The sequence below is a fragment of the Mytilus californianus genome, unplaced genomic scaffold (assembly GCF_021869535.1).
Source record: "Mytilus californianus isolate M0D057914Y unplaced genomic scaffold, xbMytCali1.0.p SCAF_3, whole genome shotgun sequence".
NCBI lineage: Eukaryota > Metazoa > Mollusca > Bivalvia > Mytilida > Mytilidae > Mytilus > Mytilus californianus.
The window spans coordinates 98,443,872-98,463,208 of NW_026262679.1; the positions used below are offsets into that span (position 1 = coordinate 98,443,872).

Consider the following 19,337-nt stretch of genomic DNA (forward strand, 5'->3'; position numbering starts at 1 on the left):
ATTTTTCTAGTTTCAGGACAATAACTTGTGTGTAAGTGTATGGATCTTTATGAAATTGTAATACAAGGTTCCATATCACAAAGGGAAAGCTGGAATTGAGTTTGGGGGTAATTGCCCTAAAATTTTAGGAAAAAGGGGCCAAAAATAAGCATTTTTCTAGTTTCCAGGCAAGAACTTGTGTTCAAGTGTATGGATCTCTCTGAAATTGTACTGCAAGGTACCATACCACAAAGGGAAGGCTGGGATTGATTTGGGGGTAATTGCCTCAAAATTTTAGTAATTAGGGGCCATAAAAGGGCAAAAAAACAAGCATTTTTCTAGTTTCAGGACAATAACTTGTATGTAAGTGTATGGATCTTAATGAAATTGTTCTGCAAGGTTCCATATCACAAAGGGAAAGCTGGGTTTGAGTTTGGGGGTAATTGCCCTAAACGTTTAGAAAAGGGGCCAAAAAACAAGCATTTTTCTAGTTTCCAGACAATAACTTGTGTTCAAGTGTATGGATCTCTCTGAAATTGTACTGCAAGGTACCATACCACAAAGGGAAGGCTGGGATTGAGTTTGGGGGTGATGAATCATAAGGGGGTTCAAAAAATTTGGGGGGGGGGATTTTTTTTTCCTTTTTTTTCTTTTAAATTTTCCATTTTAAATTGGTTATTTCTGATTTATATATAAAAGCAAATAAAAATATGGTTTAAATAGGTAAATTAAAAAATTTTAAGTTCTTAGACCACTTTCATTCTGTGTCAGAAACCTATGCTGTGTCAAATATTTAATTACAATCCAAATTCAGTGCTGTATCAAGCTTGAATGTTGTGTCCATACTTGCCCCAACTATTCAGGGTTCGACCTCTGCGGTCGTATAAAGCTGCGCCCCAGCGGAGCATTTTATCTGAAATTGCAATAATATATCTCACACTTTTGTCCTTTTTTCAAAAATCACAATAACAAATGCATGCAAGTTTCTGAATTTACAGTAGTAATTTTCTATTGTCTTGAACTTTGAATTTTGAAGATACATAGATGTGAATTGATATGTTGAAATCATAATAGACGATGGTCAAGCAACTTGTATCAAACTTAAAGCTGAGAATCTAGAAAACAGGATAAAGTACATTTATAATATCCAACTTAAAAACTTATTTTGAAACTGGCCTATTTGCTAAACTTAATCTGGATCAATAAACCATGGCAAGGTCAAAGTCAGAGGACCGCTTTCACTCAGGTATGCTCATCTTACAACGTAAAATGACCCTACTGACAAATCAAGTTTATATATTACTAAGGAACCATGAAAATGGGGGCAAGGTCATATTAACCCTTTTTGACAGAATGACTACAATGATTCTATATACCATAATATTCAGCAATAAAAAAAAAGTTCAAATATTAAAATTTAATAATAAATTTGCTATCAAAGAACCTTCCAACAAAGTTCACTGCCAGGTAATGTTATTTGTTCACTGCACTACTTCATTTTTCTCTCAGTTTGTAAGTTTATCGAAATTGCTATGCACTCCATTGGACATATTTGCCCTTTGCATACATTATTTTCTGCCAAGTTATCTTACAAATATCTTTATATTTCCCATAGTTGTTTTCTGTTTGTATTGTTTCAGTATTTTACGGTCAGGCAAGTAATTACAGTACTGTTTGAATTCTTTGCACGTTATAGTCAGTAGCTTTTAAAAGAAAATACCCTCAACTAAGTTCATCAATGCACAAATGTAGCGTGTTAGAAATATAGAAAAATTCTACTTGATATTGTGCTAAAATGCTGTCTTGTATTTGGCAAAACCTTTCAGAATTTTGAGTCCTCAATGCTCTTCAATTTGTACTTTATTTGGCCTTTTTATCTTTTTTGATTTGAGGGTTATCTGTTGTACAAAATTTAAGCCTGGTATCTATAAGGAGTTTATTTGAACTTGCAATGAGAGGTTAACAGTTTTTCCAGTGTATCAAAAGTAAAATCTTTTTTGGTACAGTGGAAAAATAGCAACAAATGAAAGATATTTTTCTTACCAATTGTCGGAGTAGTAAAAGCCCTCAGTACATTATTTTCTATACCATGTTGACCTTCACCCTTAAAGATTCCTCTACCAAAAGTACATTACTAGGATGAGTATATAACCTACTTGGGGTCTTAGAAGGGATGGTTCAATCTTTGCTGTGTTCTTTTTTTGCGCTTTACCACCTTGTGCAATGCATTTAAATGTTCAGTTAAATGTTTGTTTAGGCTAAATTCCAAGGTGAAATACATACCATATAGACACGTAAAAATTTCCCTGATATACATGCCCCAGCAAGTTCTAAATCAACAAAATTTGTTTGACTGAACATCAACCCCAAAACAACCGATAGACACAAATACAACAAGAATGTATCACTTTTATTATTTGCCATCATGATCATAAATTAATGGTTATTAACAAAATTCTTTCTACTGGAATAAAATACAGCTATATGACATGATTATGAATGTTAATTATATGTAATAGAACCTGTCTTGAACTGCAAAATATACTTTGAAGCCTTTTCAATGCTATATTTATGAAAACATTAAATGCATCTTAATTTAAATGTATAAAAGAACTGAAAAGGATTTTTTTATGAACAATTTTACTAGAATAAAATCTCATAATCATTTTATTGAGATTATTTAATCCTTTTGCAAGAATGTGTTAGTGGTTACTTTTAACTTCACTCAATAACTGAAATAGATTCTATCTGCTAAAATCTGATGGCCAAGACAGGCTCTGCTATGTACAATTTTACAAGACTATAAAATGATTATATAGTTTGAAGTCATGACTAGTATACACATTATCACAAGCATACACAAACAAATGTTATCTTCAAACTGAATATAAACTAAAGCTGATTCGGATGAAATATAGAAAGTATCAAGGGAGGAAAGACATTTTGAAAAAAAAAACTAGCCACTCACTAAATTAGTTTCAAGATTATTCTGAAAGGAAAATTACACAACCATTTATTTAGAGATTAGAAAATGCCTTCTATATTACAGTGTAAATGATTCATAGTTTCATACATATTAATTTCCAGATTATCATATATGATAAACAAAGGAATGGACAGGTATAATATTTAGCCTGTTATGAAAATAAAATTATTTCTTTAATTTCAAAAAAGAAGTTATAGTCTTAAATAAGGAATGAAAAAATAAGGACGGACATGAATGCAATTCTAACTGTAATAATTCATTGTTGATTAAGTAGCAGTTGAAAGAGAGTCTAACATAAGACATTTTTTTACATGTATACCTTACAATAATGAATCTGTACACCAATTATGGTTGACCACTATCTCATAGTTACTGGGAAACAGTCTAGGGAAAAAAATAAATGTTGGCTCGAGAAGGTCCTGAACTATGAAAATCAGGTCAAGGAATGAAACATATGCCAGACAAAACAGAACATAAGCTATCTTTTTTTCAAAATGTGGAAGTCTAGCTTTTCTACATTAAAATAATATAGCTTAATACAATTAATTACTGCTGTTCCTGCCAGCTTAGTATCATTGTGTCTAGTATTCTGTGACTTTGATTGCAGGTGAGACAAACAGATTTTATACATACCTCATTGGACCCTGTAATCCCGAACACTTTGTTTATTAAAAATACTTCTTTGTTTATGGATGATTTCCAATGGGTCATTTTATGATATTTAATTTTTTCTATGTAGGTCAAAGTGATCTAATATTCTACATAAATTTATGTGTGCAAAAATTTACATCAATAAAATAGCTACAATCTGGTCAATACTAACAAAAGTTTAAAGTGGCAATAATGTTTACAATAACAAGTTTGAGATGATCATGTTATATGTTAACAATCATCACTTGAGTTAAAACAATAGTAAATATATACTTGAAGATGCACTTGAAACTAAACAATCTGCAAATCTAGTAATTAAATCAATAATGGAATGTATGAAAATCTCTTAAATAAAGGAGATGCTTATAAAAATACAAAGGATCATGTAAACAGGATAAAAATGAGCTAGTGTCCATACAGTGCATGATCTAGAGTTATATCCCTTTATTTCAGTTAGGGTTGTCTTGTTTATTAAAATGAAACAAATTCTGCTGTATGTTTTTTTCTCCTTCTTTTCTCTTTTAAGGTTATGTCACTATTTAAATATTATATGCATATCAAAACCGTTACCATGTTTTTACTTATGAATTAAATGTATTCCCTATATTTTACCATTCTCCATTCTCTTTTCTATTCATTTGATTAATCTCACAAGGAATGATAGGTTAATTTACTGTAGTAACATTTATTTTTCAAAAAGTTAAAATTTCATGGTTTTGTCTTAAAAATCGGTTAAGTAGGGAGCATTCTTAGTGGTTTGCAGAATATGAAATTAATCTTTTCCTAAATGGTATTTTTTCGTTGCAGTTTTTATTTCTCGGACACCATCTATCGGACAGCATCTATCGACCCAATAAAAGAAATTCAGTCCCAAAGAAAATTTGTGATTTTACAGTTCAACATTAATGGAATACAAATCATATATCCAAAAAATGGCACAAGTATACTAGTTATTTTGCTTCTGTTGTTTGGTTTCTGGTTTATTGATCCAATATCTCCTTTTGTTCATTTTTCTAAATCAAAAAAATGTGTCTTAACATATCATATGTGCCTACTGTTTGTTCAGTATAAAACCACAAAATGCATTTTTATACTAACCAACATTAAACCACATTTAATCTTAAGTTGCCTTTATGATTAAATGTCCTTAAACATTTCACATTAGGTATTCAAATAAATCTACAGTATTCAGATTCAGAATTTATAGACAAAACCTGTCTGAACTAAAATTTATGTCAAATGTAGATCAATCTATACTGAAGCATATACCCCGATTTTGCTTCCATTAAATTTACTTCTTAAGCAGACGTAGAAATTTAACAAAATCAATTTAGAATACCCACATATCACAACCCTAATTTTTTTATAATGTAGTAAAATATCCTTCCCAACAAAAAAATGATCTATAATCCTTCATAATTTAAAGCATATAATTATAACAGAGCTACAAGTGACTGAAAAATAATCAGCTGTTATGTAGCACTACTTCTTCTCGTCTCATGAATTTCATCATTAAATGATTTTATGGAATTATGTGTTAATGAAAACTGGACTCCTACAAATAAAGTCCAATAATTCTGGAAAGAACTTTAGAAAATCAGCAAAATTAAAAAGGGTGCTCGTATATATAACCTTAATACAGTATAAAAATATCACAAAGATGTGCCAGAAAAAAAATTGAGTTATCAAAAAAATACCTGTAATTGTCAAATTTTTAATGGTTATTTTAACAAAAATATCAAACAAGGAATTCCAACATAAAAGAAGATGAAGTAAAAAAAAATGTAAGAGGTTCCGCGGAACCCTGTGTTTCGCCTGCGATTGCTGCTGTCAGTGTAAAAGTTTAATTGGCTTAAAAAGTGAGTCCATTTAACTGTAAAATACAGAATTTAAAAAAAAAAAAAACTTTTCCCAATTCTGTCTGTAAATGTTAACTGTAGAAAACGAAGTCCATCTATCAGAAAAATACTAAAAATAAAAAAAAAAAGTTTTCAAAGGTTTGCTCCAGACATTATCTCTTAATCATTAAAAAGCTTCTGCCAAAGTTTTTTAAAACTCTATGAAAGTTTGACAAAGTAATTGATGTGTAACAAACTTTAACCCCAGACTGCATTTACTTGTTAACTGTAAAAACAAGAATGTGTCCATAGTACATGGATGCCCCACTCGCACTATCATTTTCTATGTTCAGTGGACTGTGAAATTGGGGTAAAAACTCTAATTTGGCATTAAAATTAGAAAGATCATATCATGGGGAACATGTGTACTAAGTTTCAAGTTGATTGGACTTCAACTTCATCAAAAACAACCTTGACCAAAAACTTTAACCTGCCCACTCGCACTATCATTTTCTATGTTCAGTGGACCGAGAAATTTGGGTCAAAAAACTAATTTGGAATTAAAATTAGAAAGATCATATAGGGAACATGTGTACTAAGATTCACGTTGATTAGACTTCAACTTCATAAAAAACTTGACCAAAAACTTAAACCTAAAGCGGGACAGACGGACGGATGAACGGACGAACGAATGGACGCACAGACCGAAAAACATAATGCCCCTAGGTGGGGCATAAAAATCTAAGTCCATTTATCAGTTAAATACAGAAAAATGAAAATAAATATTTTCAAAATTTTGCTCTGGATACTTTCTTTTGTCCTTAAACAAGCTTCTGTCCAAATTTCTTAAAATTCCATGAAGGTTTGACAAAGTTATTGATGACTGCAAAACTTTTAACCTCAGACTGAGCCTCAGTGTTAACTGTACAAACACTTAAGTCCATTTATCAGTAAAATATAGAAACAAAACTTTGCTCTGGATACTGTCTTTTGGTCATAAACAAGCTTCTGTTCAAATTTCATAAAATTCCATGAAGGTTTGACAAAGTTATTGATGACTGAAAAACTTTATCCTCAGACTAAATCTGAATGTTAACTGTCAAAAAAAAAAACTAAGTCCATTTATCAGTAAAATACAGAAAAATTAAAATAAATATTTTCAAAATTTTGCTCTGGATACTGTATTTTGGTCATAAACAAGCTTCTGCCCAAATTTCATAAAATTCCATGTAGGTTTGACAAAGTTATTGATGTCTTAAAAACTTTAACCTAAATGTTGATGACGCCGACCTCGCATGCTTGACAAAAATGTATTTACAATTGAAAAAAACATTGCAAGGTGTCTTCTGTCAAAGCTTGTTGAACACTTCAAAATATTCCATCAATATTGGTCAATTGGCAATATTTAACCATGTGTAGCCATTTGTATTGGCATAATTTTAAATTATACATTTTGATTTACTTTTCATTTATTGAATTACATTATATTAAGTTTATCCCTATAAAGGTAAATTGACCTTTGACATTGGGTTGTTGTGTTTCAGCCCTTTGGTTTTGATGCTTTTAGATTTTTTAACTTCCCAAACTTTTTTCACCAGCATATCTGATAACAAGTTATTCTAGAACATTGTGTCTTTTTGCACTGAAATATATATCATATGTTTACATTGATCCACAAAACTCTAAATACTTCAGCTTATAAAAAAATCACTTCAAAATAATAACAAGCACTCTTCATTTAGTAAAGTATGACTGCCACACAAAAGAATAATACTAATTAGCATCTAAAATGCCAGCAAGTATAAAATGGAACAAAAAAATGTTAATAAGAAATAAATATATACTAAAATTTCATTAACAATAAATAATCAAAATAAGCTCATTAACAAAAAATGGAATAGTTTACTTACACTAAAACAAAGTAATAAAATAATTACTCGTAACAATATATACAATGTATTTGTTGATCCACTCAAAACAACTGCTTAAAGCTATAATTATACCTATACAAAAATCTATATACACAATCTGATTGGAGGTCCTGCCCTGTTACAATGTCATGCACACTAAAATATCTATTGTATTTAAAAAAAAAACCCATCTAATTGTAACATGTAGCTATTTCAAGGCTATGCTATGATTTAAAATGGCACTTATTGATTCTCCATTTACACTTATATTTCAATGCTCTTAATTATAAATTAAATTCAAAAGTGATTTTTGTACTTAAAACTATTTTTTTTTTAAAAATTATGAATATTTTCCATACAAAACACATACAGAACTTAAATCTTTTCAAAAATTAAAATCAGGTTATAAATGTTAGCTTGATCAGCATTAAAAACAACAAAGACAAGAACAAGTGATAGTTTAAAAAGTGATACAAAGTTCAAATTAACATTGTTAAAAAAATCATGTTATGAGTGTGAAGTATCTTATAAATTATTTCATTTACATCGATTCACCTGTAAGAGAATGCTCTCAATTGTGACAGTATTATGCATTTCTACTATATTCATATATCATACAAATAAAGGAAGAGTACTTTTTTTTTGTAATTGAACAATACTTTCAGAAATCAAAGCTAAGGTTTAGCTTTTGTTGATATCTCTTCACTAATTACAAAAGTAACAGTTTAAAAAGAGATTATCATGTTAAATATCCTGTGAATAAAAGAACGGCAACTGCAACTGGCACCAAATTAAAACAATACGACAACGTACCAGTTACTGAAATATGATAGACTAACAATTATGGTCAACAGTTGGTGTAGTTGTTGCTGACTGGTCTAACCAAATGAAGTTCACTTTCTTGTGAAACAATTGGAAGTCCATGTTTCATATGATATTTTATTAAATGAGGAACACTTTCAAATGTATGGTCTTTGGTTCGTACCTGAAAAAAACAATAACTTCAGTTTAACCATGTGTATTCTGTTAAATAAACATTAATGTAAAACAAAAAATGATTTCATAAGATAGAAAATTTTGTCTGCATTCTACAAATACCTGTATGGAAAATATTGCATAAAAAGGTTGGGTAACTAGGCAAAATTCTTTAATTTTCTAAGGCTAGACTTTGATAAACTCATAAAACCAATTTTGTGAACAAATTTATAACACGAAGATATGATTTCACCTAACTAGAGAATTCCTTGTTTTGACAGTTCTTTAAATGTCTGAGGATTTCACCTAACTAGAGAATTCCTTGTTTTGACAGTTCTTTAAATGTCTGAGGATTTCACCTTACTAGATAATTCCTTGTTTTGACAGTTCTTTAAATGTCTGAGGATTTCACCTTACAAGAGAATTTCTTGTTTTGACAGTTCTTTAAATGTCTGAGGATTTCACCTTACAAGAGAATTTCTTGTTTTGACAGTTCTTTAAATGTCTGAGGATTTCACCTTACTAGAGAATTCTTTGTTTTGACAGTTCTTTAAATGTCTGAGGATTTCACCTTACTAGAGAATTTCACCTAACTAGAGAATTCCTTGTTTTGACAGTTCTTTAAATGTCTGAGGATTTCACCTTACTAGAGAATTCCTTGTTTTGACAGTTCTTTAAACGTCTGAGGATTTCACCTAACTAGAGAATTCCTTGTTTTGACAGTTCTTTAAACGTCTGAGGATTTCACCTTACTAGATAATTCCTTGTTTTGACAGTTCTTTAAACGTCTGAGGATTTCACCTAACTAGAGAATTCTTTGTTTTGACAGTTCTCACCTTACTAGAGAATTCCTTGTTTTGACAGTTCTTTAAATGTCTGAGGATTTCACCTTACTAGAGAATTCCTTGTTTTGACAGTTCTTTAAATGTCTGAGGATTTCACCTTACTAGAGAATTCCTTGTTCTGACAGTTCTTTAAATGTCTGAGGATTTCACCTTACTAGAGAATTCCTTGTTTTGACAGTTCTTTAAACGTCTGAGGATTTCACCTAACTAGCTATAGAGAATTCCTTGTTTTGACAGTTCTTTAAACGTCTGAGGATTTCACCTTACTAGAGAATTCCTTGTTTTGACAGTTCTTTAAATGTCTGAGGATTTCACCTAACTAGAGAATTCCTTGTTTTGACAGTTCTTTAAATGTCTGAGGATTTCACCTTACTAGAGAATTTCTTGTTTTGACAGTTCTTTAAATGTCTGAGGATTTCACCTTACTAGAGAATTCCTTGTTTTGACAGTTCTTTAAATGTCTGAGGATTTCACCTTACTAGAGAATTCCTTGTTTTGACAGTGCTTTAAATGTCTGATGATTTCACCTTACTAGAGAATTCCTTGTTTTGACAGTTCTTTAAATGTCTGATGATTTCGCGCATGTCTTCTCAAAATAGTTATTTCGAAGAAAGGAAAAAATGTATTCTACAAAATACTCTTAAGTTCATACCTATCAGACTGCTATTGATGCTAAGCAAAAGTTATTTCAATTTGATATAATTTGCCTTAAAATAAATCAATTCATCTTATGATGTCATTATTTTAATGGAAGATGGTTAAATATGGTTAAAAATTGGATTGCAATTATTAATTCATGCTTTAACTTATCAATTTTAACTTTTTCTGTCCTTTTGAAGACTCAATCAATTTTATACAAGAACAATTTTATTTATGTTACATTGCAGATATGACAAAATCGGGTAATGGAAAATATCACTGGTGTAGCACCGACACAGAGGATTCCACTGTAATATCAATTCCAAAGTTAAGAAAATTTAATATTAAACTTTTAAGGTATATCAGAATCCATGATGTCACAATTAATGCAGTTATGGAGTCAAAGGAAAGTCACTTAAGAGTTTTTCTGAAATAAAATATCTTGAGGACTTTGAGAATATTTTCTGGAACACCAAATATAGAGCCCATGCAAGAAACAACTTTATTATTTACCTGATAATTTTCTTTGAAGTAAAATTAACAAAACTGTTCCAATCATATTATCTTATCTTCTAAGAAGTGGAAAATCTCTTTTCTATATTTAGGCTGTCATTTGAATACTAAAATGAGAAGGTATTTTAAAAGATGCTGAACCTTGCATTCCAAAATCAATCTTCCCTTTAGACTAGCTGATTGATTGTTGTCCAGTGGCAAATATTTCATGCATTTTCAGGATGAAAACAAATTAAAAATTAATACAATGAATAAGTACTGCAATAGGGGGTCAACCAAGTTGTAAGGTGGGAAATTTGGAAAGCCACTGGAAAACTAGGGTATATTGGATAGGGACAGAAATTTGGCCTCGCAACAAACCATATACAGACCCTCAAAGGGTTGTTGCAAATGTTCATTCATAGAGCTTGGCAATGTCTAAACACTAGATTTAATGTCCCCATACTGACTGGATGTACTGCAAATTTATACATCCTGCACAGCCACACAGACGCCCCTTTGACAAGGGTTTTACTGCTGGTTGCAAGAAAACCATATATCTTTACCCCAGTCTTCCTTAGGGATTCTTGCTTTTAGAAGTAATGGCTCTGTTAATGAGGAGTTCTATACATGTACTTGACTTACAATGCCATCTGGGTCAACTAATAACAAGTGTTTAATAACACCATTTTGTCTACCACTCAAGACGTATTGATTCTGGTCGTTTGAACTTTTCCTAACTAGAAAATCACCATCTTTCTGCAGAAGTTTTTCAGCCTGTAAAGAATTAAAATTCATTATTTTTGTAGCATAGATTTTTTTTTCAAGACAAGTTAATTCATAAAGTTTTACTACTTATAATCTACTAAAACATATTTTGTAAAGATCTTATAAAGAAAAGCAAGTTATTAGAACATGTGTTCCAATTTTTTAATTTTTTTTTTAAACTATTAAAATCCCATAACTAAGGGACAACAAACCTAAAATTCAAATCTTTCTTGTATGAAACAAATATTGTGTAGAAATTTCAAGAACCCAATTAAGAAAATTTATGTCATCTTGAGATGTACACTGCTTGGTCAAACTTATAATGATTTAAATCATTCCAAAACTCTGAAACTACTAATCTGAAAGTAGTCAAATAGAAAAGGGAGCATATTTAGAGAACAAAACATAGTGTAAATATTTTGTAAATATCTGTTTAACCATGAGTTGTCACAAGATAATCTCCAAATCACAAAATTTTTAATGATTGAAGTGTCATCACTCTGAAACAACAATATCTAATGAGAACTTGTCTTCTTCGAATAAAACTCTGTGTAAAAATTTGTTAAAGATCGATTAAATCAAAGAATTACTGTGAGAGGTGTACAAATGGATGAAAAGATGGACAGACAGACTAATGAACTGACAGGCAGACAAACACTCATGTTCCACAACACATAATTTTGTCACTGTCACAAGAATTTTTTTTTTCCTACCTGCTTTCTTGGTAATTGACCATGATACCATGTCTCAAACATAGGAGCTATATTATGTTTAGGGATACTATCTTCCTCTGGTAATTTAGGTTGAGGTCGCTGTGGTATTTCAGGTCGAGAGGGCTCATGTACAACCATACTGTCTGATGCAAACTGTCGCTGGGGAAGCTCTGGTTCTGTTTCTGTGTTCTGTAGGGATGATTGAAATGGATCTGAAACATTTGTTTAAATAGTTTATATATAAAAAGTATTATGTAGTGGCACTTTACATAATCATTTTCAAGGTTAGCTGCAGTGGTTTAAAGACCATAAAAACCGAGAACCATTATAGCTGATTGAGAATCTATGTTTCTGTTGAAGTTACTGTTTTGATTTTGTTACCTTTAGTTAGATAATAAGGATTCTTTTATTTTTCGTGTGTACAAATTTTTGTGGATTGAGGAAAAAACTTCATTTTCGTGGATATTTTATTTCATGGATTTCCAAACGTCTGCATAGAAGTCTTGGGAAAATATAAACTTTGCTGAACATTTAAATTCATAGCAAACCAGTACCCACAAAATCCACAAAAATAAGTTTCCCAAGAATAATAATGAATCCACAGTAATGAGTTCAATATTGACAAAAGATTTCTGTTTACGTAAGCAGCTTCCTGTCATCTGATATATCTGTCTGAGTAAATGTTTTTCCAAACTCTTCCAGTCTTCCAGCTAGGAGTTTGAACTTTAGTCACTTTTACGAGAGATGAAAATCAACCTTATTTTGGGAACAGTAAGGAACCAAGAACGTTTACTACTTGCTATACATATACCCAAGTCCTTCAAGGACCTGGATCTTTGAAGGCCTTAGGCATGCTACAAGTGTAGACAGTTATTGCATGATTTGACTGATGTGATGCTTAAATATGAAGATTAGAACAAGGATCCGGAAATCTAGTTCACAATTTCACTTCAGTTATTTTCAGGGAACATTCCTGATCAACAAAAGTTGGGTTCCTCATTTTTAAAACCAGGAATCACAGCATAAGTGAAATTGTAACGACTATTTCACTGCATAATCATTATCCCTGTAAAAACGTTTAAATCAATATTTGGAATTCATTTTTATAAACTTGGAGCGATTAAAATGACTTATATTTTAAATTTATCAAGAATCGTTCACGTTTACTTTCGATTTTTAAACGAAATGAAAACGGGAAAGTGACAAGAGGATAATAAATTTAGAATGAAAAAGGCAGGAAATGATCATATATTTGTCTCTCTCGTTAAATTTCATTCGCATTTTACATTTTAGTGTCTAATAAATTTATAGGAATATGCTCATGCATGTGCAGTACACGATAAAGCATCTGTTTGACTCATGAAAATATTTTTGAATGTTTTGATTAAGTTTTATCTTTACAATCAGAATTGTCGAAAGATTTTGATGAAAAGTTATATACAATGTGACGAAAATACGTTCATATGAAGAAACTACATCAAACAGCTGATTGTTTGAGAAATTTTGAAATTAAAATGGGAACTGTCAGGGGGAAAACAATTTTGTTCAATTGATGAAACTACAAAAACATTTATGGATAAACGAACTGTAAATTGTGGTCTTTAGAGAAATATTGAAATTGAAACGCTGACTGACCGATTTTACTGGGAAAAATAATTGTAATGGTCAATTATGAGGTTTAGTAATTAACGAATTAGAGCTGATGGTGATAAGAGGATTACCTGTAATCACAACTTATAACACCTGCTGTAAATGTTAATTAGCTGAGGGTCATAAACTTGTCAGAAACATGAAGACAGGTAGAATTATAGTATTTTCATCAAAATAATAAAGGCATAAACTTGCAAAAAAAGGGCAGGGCGTCTTAAAAAGGGCACAGGGCGTTAGTTGGGAAATGGTGAGTGGACAGCCCTGTGAAAAAGATCAAGCTAGAACACTGTCTTCAGAGACAAATATCAATGTAATCTTACTCATGTCAAACGCATCCCCATTTGTTGTTGGTTCTTCCATAACATTTTCTTTATTGTCATACATATTACCCTCAAACTCAGCATCACCATTGAATACGCTTTCTAAAATAAAACGCAAATATATTATTGGTCAACATGTTAGATTTGGACTGGAAAAAAAACCCAACCTTAGTATGATTGAATGACAACTCTTCTCCTGTTCTGAAAAAATTATAATGGAAAATAATTGAAGTATTTATAATAAACTTTATCCAAAAATACTTTGCAACGTTTATAATACTACTGTATATAAGCTGTTCAGCATGTAAAATGTCCATCTATGAAAGAAATGAAATGTGCCCTTGCTACAGAACAGAAGCAGGAAAGAATATTTTTACCTTTATTATCATACACCTGACCCTCTTTATTGTCATATGTCTGTCCACCAGTGGCACCAAAGTCAATCAGAGGTTGGTCTTTAGGTACATCATAAAGCTGAGGAGGTTCTTTTACAGAGGCATACAAGCCATCACTTATCTAAAACATGTAATAGTAAATATTCCATTTGTTTTTCAGTAGAGTAAGGCCATGACAAATATTCCTACTCCCTATAACTTAACGTTCATATGCTTCAATCAAGTTAGGCCATGGAAATATATCTAGAATTTTTGTTAAAGACTCTGTTATTTGACAGGGGAGATAAAAAGTATGTAAATTTTAAAGTGATATAAATAAGGTGCATAAAAATCATTTTTCTCAAGATTTTTTTTTTATCAAAAATATTAGTGCAATACTTGTTCTTTATACATGTATTAACTGAATACCGGTATGTTAAATCAACAATATAATCCTCCTTATCAAAGCTTTGAAGGCTGTCAAAGCAATTGCTGCCTAGTTAATGTTTTTGTGACTTTTGATTTTTCATCCACATGTAAAAGAATTAAACCTGACAGGAGTCTTGTCTAGTGAGAAGAAAGGATGTCTTAACTTTATATCAATATAATACTTATCCAGCAGAAAGTCATTTTACACTGTTTTACATTTCCCAGGGGGAAGACACATTTACCCGGCTTACAGTCATGCAAATATATGTGCGGAAGAGTATAACTCCTGAAGAAATCATAATAGATTATCCCCTTGTAGGGTGTTTATTACTGGGCAATAATTTACATGACAATCCATGCACCTGGCTTCATTTAATCTTTATAGCTTTAATTTTAATTTTAATTATATCATGATTGGATTAAATTTAACCATTCAGTTGATGATTTCAACTTTAGTGACGCCAGTGTTCTACCGAAATATAGTTTTTTATAATAAGAATCATTGAAAGATTTTGAAGATGGGATAAGCTTCTTAAATTTTCTTGAAATGCACTTTAACTGTTGAATAACCTGGGAACTGGCTTAGGCTTTACCCCTTTCATCACTAAGGACAGGGTTTTTCTAATTTGTTGGTTTACAGCTTTTTCACTTGAAAAAGTCTGGTCGATCGGTCGGAAAAAAAAAAAAAAAAATCTTACAAGACATAAATATGTAAAAAAATATTTCAGTTTACTAACAATATTTTTGGTATGCTTCTTTGTCATCATTTCTTAAATCTTAGTCCCAAACATTATTGCTCAGCTGTTTTAAACATACAATATGTGCCATATCGTCATATAATTTTGAAAAAGAGGGGTATCATGGACAAACATGAAATTAAATCGTCATTTCACGAACAAGAAAAAACAGCTCCACATTGCTTTATATCAACTTTCAGGAAACATGGTGAATAATGATCTTCAAGCATGAAACATATGAAAATAAAATTGCAAACACGTTGTACGAAAATAAGACTTTACCATCTGTGTCAAAAACGAAGTAGACTCGTCTACTGGAAAGAGAAGGATATCAGTTTCATCATTTATCATGCATTCCCGTTTTTTGATATCCAAATGGACAAACTTTTTTTTTCAATCTATGAAACAAAAAAATTCCAAATTGTTTGTGAATATATCTTACTCTTAACTTGGCGTCTTTCACGTTTGGACTGGTCCATTTCATCTATAAGATGATAAATCTTACGGAATTATGACAAAAAAGGAAAACGAACTTATTGTAATGTGTTTTTAACACAGGTTTCGTTCCACAAAACTATTTGCGCAAACAACATTTCAAGGTCAGTTATGATTGTCTATTTTTAGATACGTAAACCTAGAAAATATATTTTATTGAAACATCTCAAGAACGAAATCGCAGGTATAAAAATGCACTTTTTCATTTGGACTTCTATGTTCTTTGATAGTCAAATAATAACATTACATGTATGTTTCATTATAATACGTTATTTTGATTGGCTATCTCGCGTCATTCTAAAATTTACCTTCATTTCCAAATGAAATGTAAAATTCATGACGACACCAGCTTCCACAATAAAGTGCACAGGTAAATAAATGAAAAACTTGATAGAAATCGTGTTTACATGATCCTAGCAAAAAAAATGTAATTATAAATATTGAATGTTATTTTTAATAATTTTATAGGGTTGTAAAAGCATTGACTGTGCGCACATTTCTAGAATGAAGCGCTTCCACACTTCATACAAAATGTACTTCGGTCAACGCTTTTACACCCCAATAAATTTACAAAAAGAAGCCTTCAATACTTAAATGGTTGTCCCCTTAAATACAATAAATTGCTTCGCCGAGGGCAGCTGGATAAAACCGCAGAGGTCCAACCCTGAACAGTTGGGGCAAAAGTGGACACAATATTCGCTGTTGATACAGGTCTGAATTTGGATCGTAATTAAATATTTGACACATAATAGGTTTCTGACACAGAATAACTGTAGTCAAAGAACTTAGAATTGGTTATATGATTTGAATTTATATTCAATTTTTTGCTTTTGTGCAATACACTTTGCTGTTGCGAATTGACACCCCCTCCCCCCACAAAATTTTTTTTCCACCCCCCCCCCCAAAAAAAAATTCTTTCCCTCAAGATATGGTCATAATCTCAATTCAATTTTTTTCCAATGGAGTTTGCAACCATAATTACCCATTTAAGTACATCATAAAAGTCTTAAAATAGAAAATGACATACATAATCAAGGCTAAAATTAATTTTCCTTAAAAGTAACTTCTAAAAATAAATTGACAGCTAATCATCTCAAGACAATACAACATTTCTTTATACATAATTTAAAAGCAGTGTAAGGGAGGTAATCAAAACGTGTTTGGATTACCTCCCTTACACTGCTTTTAAATTGTCTTAAGTAATTGTCCATTAACCAGGAAACCCTTGTTTTTCCCCCCTTTTTTGCCCCTAATTCCTGAACGATTTAAGCCATAACCCCCCCAAAGCCAATCCTAACCATCCCTTTGTGGTATGGAAACTTGTGGTCAAATTTCAGAGATACATACACCGTTCCACAAGTTATTGTCTGGAAACTAAAAAAATTCTTATTTGGGCCCCTTTTTGGCCCCTAATTCCTAAACTGTTAGGACCATAACCCTCAAAATCAATCCCAACCTTCCTTTTGTGGTTATAAACCTTGTGTTTAAATTTCATAGATTTCTATTTAATTATTCTAAAGTTATTGTCCGGAAACCAACTGTCTTTGGACGACGCTGACTACGACAATGTGATACAAATATTCGACCACCAAATTTTTTGTGGTCGTATAAAAATACATCTACAAGAACATATGTTGAAACTTCTAAAACCCACTCCTGTTTTTCAACTGTTTCAATTAATGTATTTCATTAGAAAACATACATAGGAGTTTTAGAATGACAGACCAGGAATCTGCTAAAAACATTTTTGCTTGATCTGGGTCACAAAGATGGCTATACGCCATAACATGATAGCAATTGCTTTAAAAATCACTGTACAACTCTTATCTTGTTTCATTCAACAAAAAGACTTCCTTAATAAACTATAAGTTTTTATCTATTTGAGGACATATTCATTGATTTTTAGATGTCATTCAGATCAATTCAATACCATTTATAACCGGGAAACTTTTTGGGGTTTTCAGTAAAACAAGAGTGTACACACCAAAATGTCATAAATGTTTTTAAATACAGAAAGCCTAAGTCATGTCACACCTGTGCGACTTCATTTGAGGCGACACAAAAATTGTTTACAAAAATTTGTAAGGGTTCCACGGTACCTAGTGTCTCACCTACTTTTTCTGTTAATTGCAGGCTCAACAAAAATGAGGAAGTAAATCAATAAAAATATTCCACTTGATACTATCTTTTGATTGTAAGAAGCTTCTGTCCAAGTTTGTTAAAAATCAAGGATAGTTTATGAATCTAATAAATGTTTAAAAACTTTAACTGCAGACTGAATGTAATGTTAACTGAAAGAAAACAAAATTTCCTTCAAGATACTAGCATTTGATCATAAACAAGCTTCTGTCCAAGTTTGGTACAAATCCAAAATAGTATAAGAAAGTTATTAAAATTTTAAAAACTTTAACCACAGAGTGATTGTGTTGTTTCCTGGCAGAAAATCTAAGTCCATTTAAAAGTAAAATACAGAAAAAATGGATTTATTTTTTTACAAAATTTACTTCTGGATACTATCTTGTGATCATAAACAAGCTTCTGTCCAAGTTTGGTAGAAAATCAGGATAGTTGAAGAAAGTTATTAAAATTTCAAAAACTTTAACCACAGAGTGAATATTTGTGGACGCCGCCGACGGAATGTAGGATCGCTATGTCTCGCTTTTCGACTAAAGTCGAAGGCTCGACAAAAATGTGTTTATAACTTGAAGTTAGTTATATCCATAGTTGTGACTATGTGCTAAATAATGATTCCCTTTTTATTTCCTTATGACAGTTAATACAAAAGATGACATTGTTTCTCCTTTGTTTACTTAAAACCATCTATTGGTGCTAAATCTAATGATAGAGTTTACTACTATGTGTCTAGCCAATACCTGAAAGTAGTGCAGAAATTGGGGGTCAATCTATATGTAGGACAAAAGTGACTTACAGGCAGGTTAGACTTGGGTGCTGAATAATTAGCATTTCCTGTTGCAGCTTCAGCTAGAGGAGGTCTTGCATCAGGTCGGTCATTATAATAGTCACTTTCATCATTTCCCCAGGCATCACTGTCTGCAATACCTTTCTCTGTGCTGGAAGGAAGGAAATGTGTAAAGGCATTTAGGTCAAGATTGATGAATGGATGGCTGTTTAACGTCTAGTGGTAAATTAAATGCATATTCAGGACAAGAACATGATTATGTGATATGAAATATAAGCCCTGCTTTGAACTAGACTGACACGATGTCAGAGCGGGATTTTTAAAGTGCTAGTTCACAAGCTAACAGTCCGCAGGAAGACATGTCACCGTATCCAGACACATTATTGCTTTTACTTTTAAATGCCATGTGCTTAGCAGAAAAGCAGCAAATACCAATTTTCAAGTCTGGTTTAACCTGGCCAATAATCGAACCCACAACCTCCCACACTCAAGTCAAGCACGCTACCAAAAGACCACTGAGGCAGTAATTGAGGTCAAGAAGGTTAACATAAAATACTATATCACTAAATATAAAGAACAAACAAATGTTAAAAAAAATTCTCATAAAATAACATTA

The 19,337-nt window shown here is 31.4% G+C and overlaps 1 protein-coding gene across 4 annotated transcripts in view; it reads right to left on the minus strand.

Moving 5' to 3' along the window:
- Positions 1-2,376: 2,376 nt before the first annotated feature.
- Positions 2,377-19,337, minus strand: part of LOC127733302 (SHC-transforming protein 1-like) — a 41,010-nt gene continuing 24,049 nt past the window's right edge. For all 4 annotated transcript variants that reach the window (XM_052242668.1, XM_052242664.1, XM_052242667.1 and 1 more), the window contains exons 8-13: positions 18,731-18,872; positions 14,144-14,282; positions 13,767-13,868; positions 11,797-12,008; positions 10,961-11,092; positions 2,377-8,349 (exon numbers count right to left, since the gene is read on the minus strand). In XM_052242668.1, coding sequence (XP_052098628.1) covers positions 8,212-8,349; positions 10,961-11,092; positions 11,797-12,008; positions 13,767-13,868; positions 14,144-14,282; positions 18,731-18,872 — 865 coding nt within the window. In that variant the 3' untranslated portion in view covers positions 2,377-8,211. The remainder of the gene's footprint in view (positions 8,350-10,960; positions 11,093-11,796; positions 12,009-13,766; positions 13,869-14,143; positions 14,283-18,730; positions 18,873-19,337) is intronic.